Source organism: Hippichthys cyanospilos, chromosome 4 (assembly GCF_059441005.1).
Source record: "Hippichthys cyanospilos isolate Australia breed blue-spotted pipefish chromosome 4, RoL_Hcya_1.0, whole genome shotgun sequence".
NCBI lineage: Eukaryota > Metazoa > Chordata > Actinopteri > Syngnathiformes > Syngnathidae > Hippichthys > Hippichthys cyanospilos.
In genome coordinates, this window is record NC_142372.1 from 18,187,416 (window position 1) to 18,210,845 (window position 23,430).

The 23,430-nt window shown below is 37.4% G+C and overlaps 1 protein-coding gene across 1 annotated transcript in view; it reads right to left on the bottom strand.

The window, feature by feature from the left end:
* Positions 1–23,430, bottom strand: part of tcf12 (transcription factor 12) — a 76,933-nt gene that overhangs the window by 33,657 nt on the left and 19,846 nt on the right. Inside the window, exons 6-8 of the mRNA XM_088413025.1 lie at positions 4,045–4,106; positions 2,321–2,453; positions 1,296–1,348 (exon numbers count right to left, since the gene is read on the bottom strand). Coding sequence (XP_088269151.1) covers positions 1,296–1,348; positions 2,321–2,453; positions 4,045–4,106 — 248 coding nt within the window. The remainder of the gene's footprint in view (positions 1–1,295; positions 1,349–2,320; positions 2,454–4,044; positions 4,107–23,430) is intronic.

Consider the following 23,430-nt stretch of genomic DNA (forward strand, 5'->3'; position numbering starts at 1 on the left):
GCTTTATCGCCTGAGCAGCGCTGACTGACAAGAAGAAGCTGTATTTTATTCCATGCTCTGTCACTGTTTCTCCCTATCTGCCATTGTATTGCTTGATTGTACTCTTATGAGTCACACAAGCGCACCTGCACCCATGTGTTAAGTAGTGACAAATAAAAGCCCAGCGTCCATTTACACAACAAAGAGATGTAACCCGCGAGGCAACCGTTCTCTGTCTGCCCCCCTCCTCCTCTGTCTGACAAGACCTCAGATATATCACTTACTTAAGAGGGAGAAGGCAGCACACGCTCTTGCCGCTGCCACAGACGCCTTCGCTGCCTCATGCGCTGACAAACTTCTTTTCAAATACAAATCCAGAAACAAAACACGTGTCAGCCTTTTATGTTCTGAAGCCTGTTCAACATTTGATCTTTTGAGTAACGGCGGTTGAGGTGACGATTATCAAAGCATTGAAGGGGAAAGCCAGTCTCAGAATCCCTTACCAAAACAAAAAATATTGTTTTATAATAACGACAGGGAAAAAAGTCAGATTTTAGCAAACCAGTTGAAGCTTGTTAAGAATAAAGAGAGCTCTTGAACCAATTAGAGGAATTCAAGCAAGGACTTGATATCGATATAAAAAAAAAAAACTTAGCCAATTCACTAAGGTTTTACAAAAGAACATCTGACTTAGTGATTAATGCATATTAATGAACTCCAAATACCCCCCGCCTAAGTGAACGCAAGCTGAGCTCCACACTTCTCTGCATCCTAATGGTTTCTGCTCCGCTGGGATCATTACCAGCAGAATTTTCAGATATTCTGTGCTATTAATCTCTGTCTGTCCTCCTGTTCAGCGACGTAATGACTAATTAAACATCAAAAGAGCAGAGCTGGGGATCCGCTCTGACAGCCTCTCTTTCTCCCCGGAGAGCCTGTGAGGAGGCTGGACTGTGACAGGGCACCACTGAAAATCAATCACCTCCAGTGCAAACACATGCAAACACACACATCTACACAAACCTGCTTCGAGCGTCTTACAATACTGCATTTAACAACAAATACAAGATGCCACAACTTGGTGAGTAAAGAGGAATAGGAGTACTAAGCGACAAATCCCCATTCAGTGACTATGGGGATAATGTCATGAGTGCTCTTTGTATATAGACTTTGACAGGTTGGTCGTCTGAGTTGCACAGATTTACATGTGTGTGTGTATATGTGTGCGCGTGCATGTGTGTGTGTGTGTGTGTGTGTGTTGAAGTGAGCTCACTGTGAAATCTATTTATATGACAGGTAGATGATCTTCCACTCACAGATGAAGGCAAGCCAGGAGGGACCTTGCGAACCTTTTTCGTTTGTAGAGGATCTGTGGAAAGAGATGAAAGTGCATTTAATCATTCACAAACAAACAGGAGACAGTATGAGTGTGCTCCAAACAAAACACTTCACTAACAATGCAAAAACAAATCCAGATAGAATAGAAGAAAACAGACTTTTTGTTCACTTTAATGAAGGTGTGGTTTTGGTGAGTAAGATTGATTATTGTGCTAACTATCTGGTAATATTAGTAAATAATCATACATAGACCTTTAGGGGACAAAAAAACGACACAAAATGGGGCAATAACTCTATTTAAATAACTTGTATTTACTGCAGATTATTTAATACCATTCATAGCATATTAAACAATATTGATGTAGTATTGATAAAATAAAGGCTCTTTCCATGCAGAAAACTGAGAGGGATGTAAAAAAATCCACGACCTCTAGGAGGCATTCAAGAACTGGTCAGACAAAAAATAAAAGTTCAGTCAGGTAAAAAAAAAAACAAGTCGAAAAAAAATGGTTGCACCAAATTATTGTAATTAAATACCATACTGTAATAATTATGAATATAATTATGAGCTGTATATAATGCTGTATATAATTTACAGCACCCAGTAAATATTACAAACAAAAAAACTGATGCTAAAACAAACATTCCTAGAACTTTATAAAATGAAAAGGCGCATTAATTATCATATCGTTGAAGCTTGGCAAATTATATTATATTATAGGCGATCATCAAATTTGCATATTACGACAAATACTGGTTGATCACGATCAAAATAATCAGATCGGCATCAAGTTTATTGTAAATCATGAACATCAACTAATTATTTTCTTAATGGGTAACTTTTCAGGGAGGCAAAAGTGTAAATGCCTTTTTGTTGCAGAATATTGTTTCATGGCAATATTTTTTTCATTTGTTTGATGGTTGTGGGATCTCGCACATCAAGGAATTTTTTGGCATTGGAAATTTGGCATTCATTGAAATTTTTGACTGAAATGGTACTGACCACTGGATGGAGGGTCCTGTAAAGAACGTCGTCTGGAATTGGCTGCACTGAATGAGTAGAACGGAGCTGTTGACTTTGCGGACGTTGTCCCTGAGCTTGGACTTGTCACACCCACGTCTGAGCGTAGAGATGCCTGAGAGAGAATATACATGGAAAGAACAGCTTTCATTTTCAGTGTTCACCCCCCAAAATCAATAAGTACAGTATGTGCTGCATGCCATAATTTAAGGTATCTCCTTATTATAGGTATTCAATTCTATCAGAAAAATACCGGTACAAATGTAAAATTTGAAAAAATACATCTCTGTATTCTTTTCTAATTAGTGTTGCTGCCAAAAAGATATAACATCCCTCCCAGTCTCATGTATAAGTCTTGAGATTTGTGGCGACGTCTATAGGTTGAATGTGCAAGGTTTTTTTCCCAGGTTTTTACAATGACCCTCTTTGGGAGACATTGCTGGAGATTTCTTTTTCCTACCCTTTCCCTTGTTTTTTTTTTTTTTTGTTTTTTTTTTATTTTTATTTAATCTAACGTCTCAGGAAGCTTTTTAGCACATAATGACTAGGCATGGGTTTATAACCAGGTTGATAGTTTACCACAGTGTTTAAAAATGCAGTTTCAGTAACCACTAATACAGTGTATAAAAAGGAATGAGAATATGATGGGCTGCTTGCTGAGATGACTCAACAAGAAGCCTCTTTGAAAATAATTAGATGGCAATCACTTTTTTTTTTTTTTTTAACCTTTTTGCCATGCACCAAAGATAAGGAGGGGGTGCTTTGTCTTAACTCCAGACCTACTGAGCTGCTAGAGGACATGATAGCCTTTGCTTGTCTAAACCAATACCTACACTGAATTTTGATTACATCGCCATTTTTGGGACAAAATCAAGTCATGGCGTGTGTGTGTGTGTGTATATATATATATATATATATATATATATATATATATATATATATATATATATATATATATATATATATATATATAAATTAAAAATGAAAACAAATAAAACGTCTTATAGTCCAAAATTAGCTGTAGTTAAACTTTCAGTAATCTCCTCCATGCAAAATGTAGGTCATCGAAGCTATTGGACATGGTGACAAAAATGTAATCCAAAAGGAACAAACTGGCTCTGTAAAATGAGGAGCTGTCACAGATGTCACATCACTGACCCATTTGTGGTCTTGGCTTTGTTCAATGATATTGAACCATGGCCTCAACACAGTCTGCTCTCACTCTCCCAGAAAAAAAAAAAAAAATCACTAAAGATGACTCTAAGACTTAATCAAGCCCATGCAATACATACCCATTAAGTTTGATGTATGCACATTTTTTGAGTTAAATGGATCTGTTTACAGAAATAAGTGATCGCTGTTAACAAATTAATGTGTAGTGGAAGTAAGGTGCACCTGAGACTGGCAGGCAAATGAACACAAGAGTGGGAATCAATCCACTGCAGGACTTCTTTTGAAGAAGAAGTCATTAGCCATGTCAGGCAAGTAGCAAGCCATGTGGCAAAGAGATCAATGATCTAATTCAATTATTTGGATTACAAACCTGGCAAAACACCATCTGAAATGATAGAAGTGCAAAGTAGGCTAAAAAATCAATCAGAGCCGAATCTATAACATACACATTTACATAAAAATCTGAAAAAATAAAGGTGCTCCTCATTTGCACGGACAAGATTACAAATGCTCAACTAGAATATAGAACTCACCTGACAGCCGGCTGCTGAAGTATCCCTTCCAAAGCCATGAAATGCTGCTCTATCTGATTTTGCTGAGGACAAACAAAAAGGGCGGAAAGTTATCTTCTGTGGCACAATTGTGAAACAAGCATGGCCAGAAAATGATCAAATGCCTAATGAACAAGGCTAGGAATATTTAAGAAGATCACGCACAAAGTAAAAAAAAGTAGACACAATTGCATTGCTGTATGGTTACGTAGGTCAGAGCATAAAAGAATTGCTGCACCCCTGACACCTTGAGAATATTTTGAGGGTTACAGTATTGATGTAAATCAATTTTCAAAGGTTAATATTAATGCCCATAATCTTATTAAATACAACATACAGACCAAGATATACAATATGTAGAACCTAATAAACAACATAACAATTACAATTAAAAAAATAATAATTGCATTGTATAGATCTATACAGCTGGAATGATTGACTGAAAACTCAACAATTAAATTAACAAATTAATCAATACTTAAAATTGATAATCGATATATCGTTTTGGTTTTGGTAATAATTGAACCTTTCCCAACTACATAGCATTTCAGTGTCTCAACAGTAAATATCATCTAATTTGTGTAAACCTTCATGAAAATGGACTTATTATGTTTGAGCTGAATCAAAATAAAATATTTGCATTTACTTTGAAAAACATTGTTCAACATTTTCGCTAATTTTCTAACATGGAAGAAACCAGACCTATAGTCTAATGAGATGCGTTTGGATTCTCTGCACAGCCAATTTGTTTTAAGTTGCACCAAAAGGTGTATTTTACAACAAACAATGTCATGTTTTAATAAATGGATCTAAATTAAACGTTTTGGTTTTTTTTAAATATGATTCATTGACTAATCAACAAAATAATCAACAGATTAATCCAATATTAAAATAATCATTAGTCGCAGCCATATAAAGATTATAATAATACGTAGGTCATATTGGTGTTGGAAAAATGTTAATTCGGAAATTATTCACCTTGATTTATGCTTTTTATACCACAAAAACCTGGTATTTGAACAAGGCTGTGGAGAATTTTAGAACCATCACATACACACAAGCAAAAGGAGAAACAATTATTTTTGAGCATTGATATTTTGAGCATGTATTTACTGAACTTATTACTGAATATTGCATTCTATAGGCGTGATAGTATTCCTTAGGCGATGCATCACATTTACTGTAGCTTTAAGGGGAGAAGTAAAACACACATAAACACATTAATCATAAAAATGACAATATCTAAACTCAGCAGTTTTAGTCCCCTGTAAAAAAAACAAAACACCAACAAAACTACCTGAGCTCCAATGTGGGAAAGCTGAATAACTTTAATGGCATCATATATACTATTTGCCAGAATCCAAATATTACAGACACAATCTGTGCTAAAATACTTTGACATTACAACACAGGTGATGATTTTGATGAGCTAAAAACTTGCTTTTTGCACAATGATGAACCTGAACGGAACATTGCATCACAAGCACAGGTGAGCAGAGGCTAATGCATCATCTTAGCAGTTCTTCCGGGAAAAGTTACAATCTGCAGACTGGACTACATCTCTGAACACTATATGAGAGCTGAATATATCAGGGTCGATGCTTTATCTGGCAAAGCTTCTTCTCTTGTAACAACAATACGATACATTTCCAAGCCATCACTCTGGAAAAAGGATTAAGTTGTCGGATACCACCACCTTGCACTATCGCTGACAGAAGATGAAATATCTCCTTTCACTATCCCCTTTTATTTAATTATATACTCCCAGCAAATATCTGTAGAGTCTTTGGCTGAATTCACCATCATTCCACAAAAGTCCACAGAGGTTGAAACCTGGTCAAGTTCAAAGTAAAATATTCATGGGCAGCACATGTTTTGTCAAACATGCGGTGTCTGATGTGAATAATTGATGCACAGTGCTGCAGTTCAGGGCCCCACAATTTCAAACAACCACTCAGCTAATACAGCAGTACGTATTCCCAAATCTACTCATGAAGCAATAACACCTAAACTTAGTGTAAACATAGGTCAAACTGGGAAATGCACACCCGGCGAGGTTTCATAAATATTTACAGCAAAGATGTTGTCACAGTGTTTACTGATAATGTAGCACAGCTTGCACTAATCATTGGCCTATGGGGTGAATAATCTAGTTTTGCTGAAAAAAAGACAACCACTGTTTGCTGCCCAAATTACAGTGGGACAGCATAACGTTTTCATCCATACTGTATGAAATATTGTGAAAGTGAAATAACAACAGTGGTATGTCACATTTCATTCGATTAGATTTTTTTTGAGGAGCAAGAGAAACCTCTATTAGTAGTATTTAATCAAAGCAACCGTAGCAAATGTGGCGTTTCGCCAGCAGTCGGTAGAGTTCTCCTAGATGTTCACCAAGAGTTGTAGTTGTTGCCAACAGTTTTTTTACGACTTACCGAAATTACGACTGACCAAACATAAACCACACTTATTTTTCCCAAAAGGCCAAAAGTATGGGTGTGGTCATATAAATGGTAACTTAAAGATAAGATTTTTTTTCGGCAACAATTGAAAAAGATTGCATCCGTCATCCATATAGGCCGAGTTATGACGTACAGATGTGCATTTCTATATCTTACCTATGGTAATTATGGTAAGGAGACGAGCGAGACTACTGTCGAGGCACTCAGTTGGCTATTAGCAGCCAGGGCAAAAAACCTCGGTTAACACACGCAGCTTGTTAGGTGCAAATACTGTATTATTTTCAATAAAAGAAGCGATCAGACTGAACCGGTGTTCGAGTTCATCCTTGTTCACATACAGGAATACTACAGTATAGCGTTCAAGAACAAAGTCATTCTAATAGCGCAGCAGGTTAGAGACCATGAGGATGCCACAAGGTTTGGGCTAACGGCCTTCGCATGCCAACATAGAGTGGAGTCGATTAAACAGGATAATGAGGAAGTAGGGTTTACTTTTAGTCCCCAACAGCAAATATCTCGCCAACGCTCTCTTGCACACTCAGATGCTCCTACCACTCCGCGGAGCACCCGGCTCCACTCTCTCACTAGTGCACTCACTCACTTACCTGCAAGCCACACAACTATCAGCAGGCACCAGAACCTCGACAAATATATAACTTAAAATTATAAATGCAGGAAAATAAAATGAAATCACAAAGATGATATTTATTGTATCTTGCTAAAGTTTTTACATTTTCACTAAACTGTGCGTCCTATTCACGGTAATATAGATAATACCAGAATTTGACCCTAAAATTAAGGAATCGTCTTATGCACCTGTGACCTATGACCTGTATTGCAAGCCACTATTAGGTGCAGAAGGTTCTTGTTACAATAAAATATTTTTCACATACTATGGTATGTGAATGAAGACAATGTAGCTCCCCAAAAAGTATGCGACCAAATGCTGCACAGTGCGCTGGCACCCAACTGAAAACGTTGGTAACACCATTACCACCAGTGCAAAATGTATGTAGTGCAAAAAAGGGTAGAGCTCTAATACTTGAGACAGAAAAATGTTTATTTATGTTTTACATTAAAGACAGAATAAGAACTACAAATATTTTGTGCTACGTCACACATTTATTTCATAGTTTTCTGGTAATGACCAATCACGGATCATCTGTTTTCTGTGTTTGGTCATGTGACGTTTGCACATTGAGCTTCTAACCACTGCAATGTAATTTTCAGATGACAGAAAGTGGCAAACTGACTGCCACCAGAAAAGGCTTAAAATAGGTGGATTTTGATGCTTAATAAATACTACATGATGGCAATATTAATCAGAAAAGCATATTTAGACAAGTGAGGCTGCATTGAACATTATATGGTAAATAAAAGTTTTGGCTTCCCCTTTACCAGTAAGACTTACTCACGAGGTGGTCATCAGACAGCAAAGCTATTCTTTACTTGAGAGTATGATACATTTTATATGATTTGAAGGTTTGAAATGTTCACAAATCCAGTCTGCTAAGTTAGAATCAATCACACAGTGATGAACTGTCAAAGTAATCACTTGTGTCTAAACAAGCAAGTGAAATCGTTTTTAGGCCTGAAACAAGATTTTCTAAATCCAACAAAGCTCACATTGTGATTGCATATATTTGTATTATGATGCTTTTAGCGAAAAAATGTATTTGTGCAGATAACAGGATGACGCAAAGCTAACATGAGTGGTACTCAAGATCACATTGTATAAAAAGGATAGCAATCAGAAACAAAGAGCACCAGAATAAGATAAAGAAGTGGACATTGTAGCCCATTTTTAACAATGCGCTTTCCTTCCCCTACCATGACAAATCAGCTGCAAGAGGAGGAGGATGGAATGCAACCAAGTGGCAGAGTGCTGGTAAATTAATCCACCATGCCACGTATAGAGGTCACAGATTAGCCGATCTCTTAGTTAATTTAGCTGAGCCACGTGGAGCAGTGCTGACCTTTTTTTTTTTTGATCTTATCTTGAATCTTTTCACTCAGCTCCGCTAATATATCTGGATTTGACTTCCTATATCGAACTTTTCTGCCCTCTGTGAGCAAAACCACAAACAACGTGTGGAAGTTTTTTCTTCTTTAGCTGCAAGGTGGGGGGGGGGGGGGGGGGGGGGGGGGGGGGGGGGGGGGGCACGGACGATCCCAGGAAAAAGGCTTTGTTTTTGTCATGTGGAATGTAATTGCAATAAAGTAATACTTTTCATCATTTTCTTTTAGTTTCAGGCACTTTGGTGCATTTGCTTCTTCTTTTTTTTTCCGTTTTAGACTAAGCTATAACCCGTATACACATGATAAAAGTAATTACCAGTTGTTGAAATTGATTTGTATTGCGTTTTTCTGTTGTTAATGTTAAAAAGGATACATAGGTAGGTATACTTAAAACAATTTTCATCAACAATAATCTTATTTATATTCAGTGCATCGACTGAGGGGGTGGGGGGGGGAGTTTTCTCTTTTCTAGGGGGGGCCTGGCAAAATATAGTTGAGAAACATTGGTTTATGGAAACAACAGGAGATACACTTCTTGTCAAATGTGCAATAGGGTTCAACTGTCAGACAATTGGCATAAAAACACCCATTCCACCTTAATGCACAAAAACTGGAAATATAAGATCACGCACTGTTTTCAAGTATATCAATTAATAACTAAATTGTAACAAACGTGAGTAATCACACACCACAAAATAGTGCCTCTCTCCTTTCTTACTTGTATCAATAACACAATATATAATAGATGAACATAAATACTTTTAACAAGTGCAAAATACCCTCAGGGAATTATTCATTAAAATAAACAGGTTCGCTCATAATGTGACTTAGAATTAAAACAGCCTTCACATTAAGATGTTCTCACAACTGACATTGGAGCATAAACTATAGGCCCAAGTCATTTTGATTTTAGTGTTTTTATCAGAATTTTATCAGAATGTTCTGAACTTCAAAGATGGTGTTGTATTGAACAGTAAAATGGGGTGATGCAGCTGTACAGGAGCGTGCCAAGTAGGGTTGGGGAGTGTTGGGGAAAGAAAGAGAGTGTATTGTGCAGTGTGTATGGGAGGAAATGGGCTCTTTTGGATAATTTGGTAAAAGAGGTGGATTCAGATTTTGTTGCATATCACTTTCAAATCTTCACTGTACAAACAGGGCGGCCCTGGATAATGGGAGCATAATATAGTTTTAAGACTTCAAATTAGATGAGATTATATGACAGTTTTTAGCCAATTCGTGGACTACGATTTAATTACATTACTTTAAGATGCAATGAATGAATATTCATTTCCTTACAGTCAACATAATGATGACTTAATGATTAATGTATGATGGCTATGCCAAAGCCTAATACCATTACTTACCAATAGGTTCACTGTCTCTCAGCTTGGGAGTCATTATTTTGGAGAAGATAAACAAACGCAGTGGAAAACCCGCTAGAAAGTAATGGCCTTAATAATTGCAGAGTAGTAGCAATGTTATTTGTCTCCCACAGTGTGTGCACAACAGAAGGGATGGCGTCATCTGAGTGATGAGTCTGTGCCCAGTCCAAAAGCTAAATATAGCACTTTATGTTGCAGCTCAACTATTGTTTCCACAGACCTCAGAAGATATTTCCTCAAGGTTTGAGACTATTGCCATTTCTTGTATACTACAGGCTGCTGTCACGAGTCTTTTATCAAAAGTGGCTCGGGTTGTCGTATGTTTTGGCCAAAGGCAACACAAATATTCACCTCAAATTACTGTCACATTTCACACCATCACCAGTGAATCATGACAAAAATGATGATGGTGAAATTGGAATACGTTAAAACTGACTCATAATTCCAGTGTATACATTTGTTGTTAATATCAATTAACATTTTGGGGGATTAATATGAATTCAAATAAATCATTGACATTCACATTTTAATTTGGAAATCAAGCTTAACACTGTGCAGTGAAAAAGAAAATTAGGTTATGAAAAGTCAAAGCCGATTAGTTTTTCAGTGTGCTTATTGATCTCAGGGCTGCACCGTAGCACAGTGTGGCCTTCTATCGAGCCACACATGTTTTGATAACACCAGAGGTAGTGACCTAAGAGTCTCCAGGGATCAATTCAAAACCCTCACCACAAAAACAAGCAATTAGAGAGCATGCTATGGTACCCGTGAGATACATTCCAAGAGCATTTTTTCTCCATCCAGCAATCGAGTCCATTTTTCTTGCTCTAAGGACAGTCATAGTTGTGGAAAAAACACAGTGCAGGATGACGAAAACATTTTTATGTAGAAAACAAATTAGCTTAACGTATATCAGCTCAAATGTTTTCTTCACTTTCATCACATTTCCTGTTGGTCTCCACTGAGTTATTTTTACAGTTTCCATTTTATCGTACACTAAATAATAATTTTAAAAAAATACATTAAAACGACATTTGGAATGAATTGAATAATGACTACTTTTAGAATCTATCATGATAATTTGTTCCATTACATTTTAATGGCTCCTTTGATATTTTTAACAATCAATCTGGTTGACGTCGGTGAGGCTGAATGTCAAGACAAGGAAGCTGCAAATGAACTGCCGACTGGGATTAATAGAATGGCTTAATTGAACTGAATATAATTGAAATTAAAGTCCAATGTTTTACAACTCAGAAAACGCTGAGAGGTCATTTAATGAATATCGCTAAAAATTATGTATCGTGCAATCAAACATTTCTGGAAAATTATCTCATGAGTACAATAAATAAACTGAAGGACTAACAAACAATATAAATGATGCAGTCACACTTTACATAAGATCCCGACAATGACAAAACGAAGTTACAAAGCACCTTCATATGAAATTATCATCTCTGAACACCAAAGAAATATCATTTACATTATTATCATTTTCAAGAAAACAAGGCCTTGGTTCTGAGCTGGCTGTCATCAATACACGGTGTTGTCGAGTAGATTTAATTTATTTTTAATTTATTTTAGTCATCATTTGGTCCTTTCAGGCGCAACTTGTGCTTACTTACAAAAGAATAGTGGAAGTGTTTTCTGTCACGGGGGTGCACGGCGGGTGTGAACGCCGGCGTGGTTGCGGAGGACCCAAAAGCAGGGGAGCGTCGGGACAGGGGGTTGATGAAATCCATGTTTATTAATACAACGAACGGGAACAAAAAGCGGGAAAAACAGGACGGCAAAAACTAAGGGCGCAGGCAAGCTGGAAAAACGGAAAACAAACACTACGGGCAGGCTGGCAGGAATACACGAAACTGATGGGCGAGACGAGACGGGACTACAAGACGACAATGACCTGACACGACAGAGACAATGATCCGACACGGGCTGTAACAGACACTAGGCTTAAATACATTCACAAACTAATCAAACTAACACATGGCAGCTGGGCAGGGACAACAGGCAAAGGGAGCAGATTGGAGGACACGAGGCGCAGGTAACAGACAGGTGGACTAAATCAAAACTAACGCAGGCAGACGCGACAGGGGCAGAAACCGGAACTATAAACGTAAACAGAAACAGAACCCCTCAAAATAAACCCACAACCCAACAAACCATGACAGTTTTCCCTCACACCCTCATTGTGTCACTTCCTTAACCCCCCTCCTCTAAGAAAAATCACAGTGCTTGGTGGAGGTTATGAAAACATTGTTCTCAAATCATGGCGCAGCAGCAACAACAGCCGCACAAGCAGCAATGTAGTGCATGAAAAAAACACTCTAAAGCATTGAAGCATTTCACCAACAACTAGCCTGCAAAGTCAGTGACATGTAGGCTGTGTAAAACTGAATTTGCATTCCATGTAACCACATTTTATGAGCATTTCAAACAAAAGCACTCTAAATCCACTGCTTCCACATTCACTCCTGCACTTATCAAAATAAATAAATAAATAAATTCCTTTGTTTGTTTAAACAGCAGCAGCAATACACATATATATATATATATATATATATATATATATATATATATATATATATATATATATATATATATATATATATATATATATATACATGTATATATATATATATATATACGTATATATATATATATATATATATATATATATATATATATACATATATACATATATACATGTATATATATATATATATATATATATATATATATATATATATATATATATACGTATATATATATATATATATATATATATATATATATATATATATATATATATATATATATATATATATATATATATATATATATATATCACTTAAACAAACATTATTATACTACTGGACTACATTTTTGTTTATATTTTTACTTGAAAGTTGCAAATATTTTACAGCACAAGTTCACTTTAATTTCATTTATTTTATTTATTTAATGAATAGAATTACACAAGTTGTGAAACGTGTGTGTATTTAATTAAATACACTGTAATGTTTTTGAGGTCAAGTAAAGGGCTCACGAGGTTATCTGACTTGGATCTGACTTTTAGCTTTAGCTAATTTCAAGTAATATATAAAAATAACTGTGATTAGTTGTAATAATAATCGCTAATTAATCGACTATTGAAATACTCGTTAGTGACAACCCGATTCTGAGCATTGACCCATTAAACATAAAACAGTGATATCCTTGATTTTATTCAGTAATATTGTATTTACATGCTTGAATGGCCTCAGTACACTTTCATTTGAAATAGCCCTTTTGTTTATTTCATAGGTGTCGAACTCCAGTCCTCGAGGGCCGGCATCCTGCATGTTTTCCGGTTTTCTTTCCCCAACACACCTGATTCAAATAATTAGCTCATTAGCAAGCTCCGCAGGAGCTTCAAAATGATCCCAATCATTTGAATCAGGTGTTTTTGAGAGAAAAGGTTTGAAAACATGTAGGATACCGGCCCTCGAGGACTGGAGTTCGACACCTGTGGTTTATTTCCTTAAGAATTTTTGTCCTTAGGTACAAAGCTTTTGATGCTTCTACCAACTCTATTAAGAAAGTAAATGAAAGCTGACTAGATTAAAGGTTAGGTCAAGAGGGATGTGTGGAGACAGAGAAGGGGTACCATCAAACCAACTTCCTGAAATCCAGCGTGGCATTGACAGTGCTGTGCATGCAAGATGGAGAATGATGAGCTCATAATACAGAGGAAACAGTTCTCCTTTGCCACGAGATCAACATCAATTTCTGCATACGGCCTTGTCAGTAGTGACTTATTCAACACAGCAAGAGCAAATGTTAATGAGTTCTAATTTGCATTTTTTTCCTTTGTTGAAATGCCACTGATTATTAGGTACCATGAAGATAAATGCATCTGCTCATGCAGCCTGATGTATAATTAGCTATTAGGTAGAATAACTAGATCAATTTAAGAAAAAAGATCATGATTAAGAGATATCAAGCCGGGGGGGATGCAAGAATGAAAAACAAAATAACAAGGGTTGTTGCATTAGCGTCCGATAATCAACACAAATGGCATTTAAACCATCTCGTTCTTGTAATGCATTAACCTTTTCATGACTGACGCTTGATACCGGTAATCACCGTTTTTCATCTGTCTTGAGATGAAAAGGAAACTGAGTTATTCAAGGACCTAATGTGCAAATTATCATTATTCATCATTTCACTGCTCTAAAAATAACACATTAGGCTTAGGGGTATAAAAGATTATATTCACTGCTAAGAAAGGTATCCCTTCAATATGTAAAGCTACATTGACTGCATTGGAAAAATCAATTTCTGTTAGATATGTGGATTTCCTGATTGTATTTATCCCTATCTCAAGTAATCAGATGCCAAAGCTTGGTCAATTTAATTTTTTCCCCTCAAATTTTGAGAAGAAAAAAAGGAAAATGTAAGGGAAAAAATATTTTCCTGTGGCCTTTGCCTTTTTCCCAAGCTCTGCTATTCTCCTGCCTGTGCTTTTTATTCGCAAATGAGGGGAAAAAATGCATTACTGTCGACCAGATGGGAACATTCCACATGACCAAACCAATCAATCACATTGGTGGGACGCAGGTGTGACACAGCCGTGCAGCAACACACCATTTCACAGTCTATCAGGCACAAACACATGGTCACCAATCAATGGCACCCTGAGGACCCATGAGGAGGGGTGCTTCTCCAAAGCCGCAAAGGTTCATGGCTGATGACTTCATAATCACACATCCATTCTCTTAAGAGGAGTGAGGTGATGGACTCCCTAATAACGTCTCCCGCCATGTGAACACCAACACTGTAATGGATGCTGCTAACATGTTCCTTTGCATCCCTTTACCAGCTGTCCGAGGGAAACAGTGCGCATTTAACAAGCTGAGAGAATTTCTCCCAGCTGGATATTACAATCCAGTCAGCATGAAACATCAAGTATGTGTCAATGTTTGGTATCGGATGCCAAACAACTGTTGGACAGCCAAACAACAGAGAATTGAGGTGAAGGACAATAAGCGATACACGCATGGCTTTGGAATGCGGTTCCAGCTTCAAACACAAGGGATACATTTCAAGAAATCCGCTAAATACAAAAACAGCTTAGCATGGGAAACATGAGAATAAATTATTTGTCACTTGCTTTCAATATATGCAATAACAATGGAGTTCCAGATTCTCTTGCAGCATTGTGTCCAATGGTAGTGTAGTGGGTGGTTCACATACAAAACTTAATTCACTCATACAATATCCATTTCACTATCCATGCACTTGACTGGCCACCGGTCAAGGGTGCCTTTCATGGTAAGTCAACAGTGAGAAAGTGTGTTGTACTCTGAACGAGACAAGATGTGATCCGTTCCTGTCAAGGATTTGTAATTCACTCCTGCCAATCACATGTTGTATTGGAGTGCTCATGAGCTGATCGACTGTTGACTACAGTACCACCAATAGCTATCCCCAAGTGGATCGCAGACGAGAGTGAGAACGCGTGACTGAAGGAGTACGGTGAGGACGTAAGAGAGAGTTGTGAAGATGTTATACTGTAAATACTGTTGTAATAGATTGGAATTTCAAGTGTAAATTCTGCTTCCCTGTTTTCATATTTGGTTAGCTACTGGCTCGATTCTAGGTCGACGTCGAAGAATTGCCCGTGTCATGTGGTATTACAGTCAACTTGCCTGTTTGACATGCAGGATATCATCACAACACGTCCCTACGTAATATAGCTATATTGACCCTAATGCTGTGTCTACACTGACTGCATGGACAGCAAAACAGGTGACGCATTCAGATTACAGTCAATATAGTTCATGTGAAGGGGCACCAATGCGCATTGGGTGATAGCAAGGACGCATTTAGATTACAACATACGAAAAGCAACGTGAAATTTAGCTTATTTTGCCTATTTGTCAAAGTTCAAAACATTTAACTTTTATCGCTCTTCGCATCACGACAGCCTATCAACTGCGGAAACCTTCAATGTCACACACAGGGAGCAGAAACTAATCATGGTGGCCGGTTTGTGGACAGGTTTAGTTTCTATCAGGGCAGTTTTGCCACAGAGAGGGACACGATACTCAAAAAAATATAAAGGTGCTGTAGGAGAAAGGACTCAATCCTAGAAAAGTAGCAGAAATACTTGGCAGTGCTCTTACTGTTAATTGCACAACAGCGTTCTACCAAGTGACAACTCTGCCTTTCGCCAGTGCATGTGAAGGAAGCAGCCATTTGCCTGTAAACACCCACAGCAAAACTCCAGCAAATTGAGCGTGGCAAAACACTTTTTCGGTCTTGGTGTGAACGTATTACAGCATTACAGCAAATAAAGCAGCTTTTCCTTAACAAATCTCAATTATAGAACACTCTGAGGTCACTGAATAAGGTTGCTCTCACAAGAATTCTGTAAGTTATCCAACTAAATGTAATCCACTGTAATTAGTAGAGAGCCCATATATAATCACTGATGTAATTTAATTCAAGATTATTGTGATATGTAATGTCCCGGTGCTTACTCCCAATCTTCTTTGGCAAAATATATACTTGTAGTGGCTAAATATAGAGGTCTGTGCATATGTCTGCCAAGCTTGTGGAATGTGTGGCTGCAGGTGTTTGGAGCCAGGATTGGAAGCTCAGGCAGGTGAAATGGTGCTCTTCTGATTGGACCAACAACACATTGGAACAAAACAGCGCTTATTCTGTCTCATTTTCTAATAATTATCCATTAGAATATGTAGTTGATTAAAAAAAAAAAAAAAAAAAAACTATTTTGCAGTGCTAATAACTACCAAGAAGTTGTGATCCCTGCAGCTGAATCTTGGAGAATCATTAAGTCCTAATATCTTGGTCGAATCTCGGTTATTTCCACTATAAAGACACAGCCACTCCTCCCCTGAGGCCTATTGAGCCTACAGCTGATCCTCTGCAGCTGGCCCGCCTTCCCAGTCAACTGCTAAGGGCCGGGGCCGAAGGAGAGAAAGGCTGGGTAAGGCCAAGATGGGCCAAGAGGGGCACAAGGGTGGGAATGTGCAAGATATGGGCGGCATGGGGATGGAAAAAAAGGATTTGCGCTCTTTCAGCTCGTCTTCAGCTCTTCATGCTCCACTGACCTCTGTAATAGATAAGCACACCCTGCAGCTCAGCATAATGACCAGCTCCATCCTCTAAACTGTACTGCACCATAGCCTCGTTCTCCATTTACAACACTATGTTCCTGTTATATGAACTGGAGATGTATGTTACATTTAAAATTATACAATCAAAACTACAGTTTAACATAAGTTCACCGAAGAAACCATGCGGGTAAGTAAATGTGGAATGTGGGTATTGTTTATGTCTGTGTTTAAATGCAGGTTTCCAACGGTTCCAACAGGTTTCTAAAAACTCATAAAGCACCATTTGGACCAAAATATATTTAACTTATTTATTTATTGGGGGGGGGGCTTGTGACCTCAGTGACCATAGAACATGGTATCACTTTGCCAGTATGTTGCAGAAAGCACACTACATAGATGTGAATCATGGTGTCTATAGAACAGCTATAGAACAGCTATAGAACAGCTCTGTCCCTCTCAGGTAGTCACGTTGAGTTCACATGTGGACGTGTGATTCATGTGCCTATTTGTGTGTTGATGACAGCATTAAGATGATTAGTTAGGATGTAGAGCCAAAGCTGGATGTGTAATATGGAAGAGGCACACTGAGGGTAACGTGACTATGAATTTACAAGTCAGCAGTTGCATCATGGCTATAAAGCATATAGATTGAAGGATTTAATGCAAAGATATAGTGAGGATGAAGATTAACTTTGAATGTTTGAGAGGGTTACTAGAGACATGTGACAGATTTACATTAAAAAAAACAATGTCTCCAAACATTCTGTCATGACATATTTATCACTTTAAGAATGCTGACGTTTTTCTGTTCTGCTACTACTCATAATTGAATACAGGCGGGTCTACTCATTGGCTTCATGTTGAACACTACCAGGTAAAGTCAAACAAAGGAAAATTAGGTCAGTTCATTAAGGACATTAAATAATTACAAAACATTAAGTACCAGCCACAATGCAATATAGAGAAGGGGAGAGTTCAGTTCCTTCAGTTGGAGTTCATTCCGTGCGGTAATTAGGCAGATAGCTTGATAGCAAGCACTCCCAACATCCCACCAGACATTCCTCATTCAGCTGACATGAGGGAAAAAAAAATCGTATTAGGTAATTACATCTCGCTACTTCTTGTTGGGGATATGAACTCTCTAACCCTGTGGATAATTAAGACTGCTGAATGTGGGGCAGTTCTGGACTATAGAAGCTCAAACATTGAGCATCATACACGGTGTCATAGTGATAGTAATTTACTTGAATATGACAACTAAGTACTGTATGGAGCAGCTGTGGCTCAGGCGGTAGCGCGGGTCAAAAACTTCTATTTAAGTGCAATGTCCATTTACCATAATAGTGTGGTTGAAAAAAAAGGTCCAAATGTGTGACATTTTTATGTCTAATCTTCATAAGTAACGAAACAATGAGGAAAGTCGACGATATATTGCACTATAAATATGAGAAATGTGGTGTCCACCTGTCCGGCAGTTTGTAAGGCAGCATGCAGTGCATGACGTCGAGGTTAGTAAATGGATTATAGCCCAAGTCGTGTCTTCACACATGGCAACTATGTTAATGAAGTGGTGGGTTATACTCGCTAAAATAAATTTTCCATTGGCAAAAGCAGGCAAGGAACAATTTTAAGTACTGGTTTCCCTTTGGGTGAACTGATTTGACATCATAGTGTCATAGTAACATTTGACGTTTCCTGGATAGAAATGAGGTGGTCATTCAGGTGTCGTTGACAACTATGTAAATCAAGCGGTGGGTTGTACTCGCACAGACTAATTTCCCATTGGCAAAAGCAGGTAGGGTTAGGAACTATTTTAACGTTTTAGGTGCCATGGATGAGAATTCTCGTCTTTTTAAATAGTAATAAAATTAAGAAATAATCAAATTCACGTCAAATACATTTTTTCATATAATACCACCCATGTTTACATAGACATAGCACACAATATTGGGTCGGCCTTGAAAAATGAGTGAAAATGCTAAATATAGTGGCACTTAAGTACTGTTTTTTCTTTGGGTGATTTGGCAGATTTGTCATTGTGTCATGGTTGCATTTGACGTTAACTGGGTAGAAATGACAAAGTCATTGTGGCATAATTTTTGCAGTTTTCATGGTATTATTGTGAAGGAGAAAACCGACCACCTGAAAGATGAGTAGAGTGGGTATTGTGCAATGGAAGCCCCCTTAAAGGGACACTGTGTAAGATTTAGACCGTTTTTCATTCAAAAGGGATAAATTATGATGATTCCAAATTTCAAAAACTTGCAAATAAATGTGTTCTTAATTACCAAGAGTATGTTTTAAATATAATTCTCAGTCAAGTTATTATTAAATTATATTACATGGGGGGTGGCACTTCTCCGGAGCCTGCCATGTTTGTTATAGCTACGGACAATGGGAAATGCAGCACCTCCTGCTGTCAAATCTTACACAGTGTCCCTTTAACTACCACACTGCAAGTAACAATACAGTATGATAGTTTAAAACATCATGACTTTGTGTTTCTATGCCTACTGACATCATATTGATTATTGTCTGTGTTTTTGTGTTGCTGCACTGTTTGGTGCCTATGGTGTTTTGAATTTCGGATTAGCACTAAGCAATTAAGACATTCATTAGGCAAATTTATGTGGTTTGGTTAAATACAGACCATGTAATTTTCTTTAGTTTATGTTCAGTTTGACAATACAAGCTACAAGGAGTGGCAATCAAAAGCTTCAAGCAATAGCTTGGCTTCTTTTTTGAAGAACTGTTCATGATCTGTTGCTTGTTGTGAAATAAGCGTTTCTTTTTGGTGATGATTGTAAAGTAAGCAGAAACTGATTATGACATACAGTAGTCAGCATGTGCACTCATGTATTAGATTACTGAACTAGTCTAAAAATGGTTTCAGCAGCCTTACAATGACTGACCAGGAGTGCAGCTACTGTAAGTTTGCACATCTATTGAAATAGCCTATCAAAAAGTAAAAAAAAAAAAAGAATAAAATTAGTATTATTATTATGATCAGTATTATTATTATTGTTGTTGTTGTTATTATCATCATCACCATCATACTCCTGGTTTTCAATGGGCAAAGGCACGCTTATCAAACAGTCTATTTCTGAAAGATAAATGCACCACAATCATATTGAGTACCGTACATGGCACACAATTATAGATGTAGTATATCTTCAGTTAAGTTCAACAAAGAAAAACAAGAATGTCTAGATTAAAACAAAAATCATACAATCGAGGCCTTATCACATTGAGAACAAACAGGCTATGAGGACATCACAGAATGAGGTGAGATGTGATTAGCCATAAACCTGTCCAGTGGTTAAACATCACATCTAAGTTAGGGTACAAAATAACACTTAGCTGCATATTGACAAATAATTAGTTACCATATTTCTCAGAGTACAAGTCAATATCGTGTATAAGTCAACCTCCCCCCTTTTTTTTAATTGCAATTTGGATGAATGGGGGGGGGCAGGACAAGAGAGTGAGGCAATGTATGTGTGCGCGTAGACACAAATGCTGACAATAATGATGCAACAATAAAATTATTTTAAATATCAATGCCTTATTTTTAGACACAGCTGTATATTATTTTTTTTAAAAGGCCTAAAGGTTATCATAACTATCTGAAATGCCAAATAGTTCCTCCTATTGTAATGTATGAATATAACTCCCAGACATGCTGTTCTTCCTCCTCGTCATCTGTTTATACATCCTCGTTACTCTTCCATGACTAGTCATCTTCGGATCCGTCAATTTGTTTGAAATGGAGGTCTTCAGAAATTATTTGTTCATCATCTTACTTGGTATATTCTCCCTAGCTTCCTTTACCTAAGTGACGACTGTGATGAGATCAGAGCATCGAAGGTTGCCATTTGCTGTATTTCGTTCCCCACCTACTGACACCCATACGTGCCACTGCGCTCGCATTTTTGTTTTGAGCGGCTTGTTCAAGCATATGTCCAAGGACTGAAGGGGACAAGTCAAGCCATCTTTTCTTTTTCATAATGCTTCAAAGGATAGCGAAATCCATGCAGCCTTACTGACGACAAAAAGAGGCAAGTTGGCAGCGCTTGACGAAAGTGGATATTTACGATGTTCTTTGCAAAGACTCTATTGCTATATATAGAATTAGAGGTATATTTAATCATTGTAAGCCCTGTACATGACACTATATGATAAATTTCAAATTCAAATTAATGTTATTTAAAAACAGATATGTGAAAAAATTGGTCTGGTGTTGAGTTATGCGGTTATAAATCGACTCCCCTAATATGCTGGCTGAAAATGAGGAAAAATAACCTCTACTTGTACGGAGAAATACAGTAGTCATTGAAAATAGCAGCAAAGAGCCACAAAGCAGAGATGATTCTACAAAGGGTGCAATCATATAAGAAACCGAAATCAGGGAACAGTAAATAATAGAGATGGGCATCGAAAACTGATTCTTGTCGAGAATCAGTTCCCAATGTTTCAAATCCTTGATAGAGTATCATTTGCCATTTTTACTCCCGATTGTTTTATTAATATCAGCCAGGAGATATGTCATGTCATAACACGCAAAGCAATACAGTTGTGCCGATTGGATCTTTACAACGCAAAGCAACGTAAATTTTTTCAATTGTTGGTTAAGTCATAAAATTATAAAGTTGCATTTTTTTCTAACCAAATGTTTCAATCATCACCATTATATAGAGTAGGCCTAGGAGATATATCTTTTTCTTTATTTTAGAATAATTTAAACAAAAATTACAGACGATTTTAAAAATAATATAATCGAAATGTTCTTCCCCTGTTGCTGCTGCACGTTTCGCCCTCATGAACTTCCCCCTTCCTCTCGTTTCCTTAACACTCACGCCAAACAGTAGGCTAACACAACATTGCTATAGCTAAAGTAAGCGCACTGTTTGTCCCTATGACAGGAGTTGTATCGTCAGTGGTTTGGCTCTTTGGCGTCAGATGTGGAACAAGTAACACTATGCTACAATGTTTGTTGAAAGCCCGTTGCCAAAAAACATCAGCAAAACAAACTTTTTCAGCAATTAAAACCGAGGCGCCCACTCTTGTATGTAAAATGTCAAGCTTTGCGAGGGGAAAAGGATCGCGTCAACCAATAAACTTTCACTAAAAAGCAGCATACTCTGGAGGAGTCAGGAGTACACAAGAAAGCACATATGATAAGAAAGAGGCACGATGAAGAGCAATGATTGAAGCAGTCGTGTTGCACATCTCTAAAGGTCAAGCACCTCAATCCAGAAGCAGTGGTCAGGCTGGTCTTCCTTACCAAAATGTATTAAATCAGAATGGGGGGGGGGGGGGGGACAAGCATGTCTTGCATAGAACACAATATAAAGTCTTTATCGTCATTGTATAGGTGGTATACAATTACATTATCAGCACCTTATCTAAATACTTTTCTTTGTATCCTAAGTGATTCAAATTGTAATGATTATCTTTAACTATGTTAAAAAAAAGTTTCAAATATGCACTTTATCAATCTCATACAATGTGCTACTATGCTACATTTGTTCATTTGTTTACAGAGGTATTTCACAACAAGTCAAGTGAAGTTTATTTGTGTAGTAGCACTGAATCACCATAGTCAAAAATACACACCACCACATTTTACTGATTTATTTTCTGGCATTTTGACATTTTTTCATGAAAAAATTAAGAGGGGGGAGAAATCTGAAGAAAATGTGAGATTTTATTTTTAAAGGTTCTCAACTCTAATGTTGCTTGACATGAGCTCTACAGACCTCACTATTGGGTTTGTAAGGTTATCTTGCTTTTGAACATGTATCTCAATGTTTACAGATACAATCAGGGCTGGACTGACCACCTGGTAAATAGGGCAGATGCCCAGTGAGTTGATGTTTTGTGCCCAATAAAACATTAAGCATAGAGACAGCAAAATGGACCAATCAGCATTGCTGGGCTGTTCTAAGTCAGAGATAAAACACAGTGGATGCTAATACACCTGTTCATTTTTCATTATTGATCATTAAAAAAATCTTATCACTTCCCATCCTTACTAAAAAAAAAGTCTAGAAAAGATTTAGACAATTATTATGTGTCTTGTTTAAGCCGTCACACAAACATCCTCCATTCTACTGACAATGTTAGTTGTTTAGGGAAGTTATGATGGTCAGGAGAGCTTCTAATGACAGAAAGCTATACTGATGGTGTGACTTGTAGCCACGGGGAGGGTCATCACAGGAGGCGAAAAAGGGAGTTGCAGTAACGGAGAGGGGATTAACAGAGAGACTAAAGACAGCAGGAGAGGGGAAAAAATATCCCAGTAGCCTGGAAAGTCACTCAATACGGCTGCCTCCAGGATGAATGATGTGCCCTAACGCCATCAAAGCATTTTTT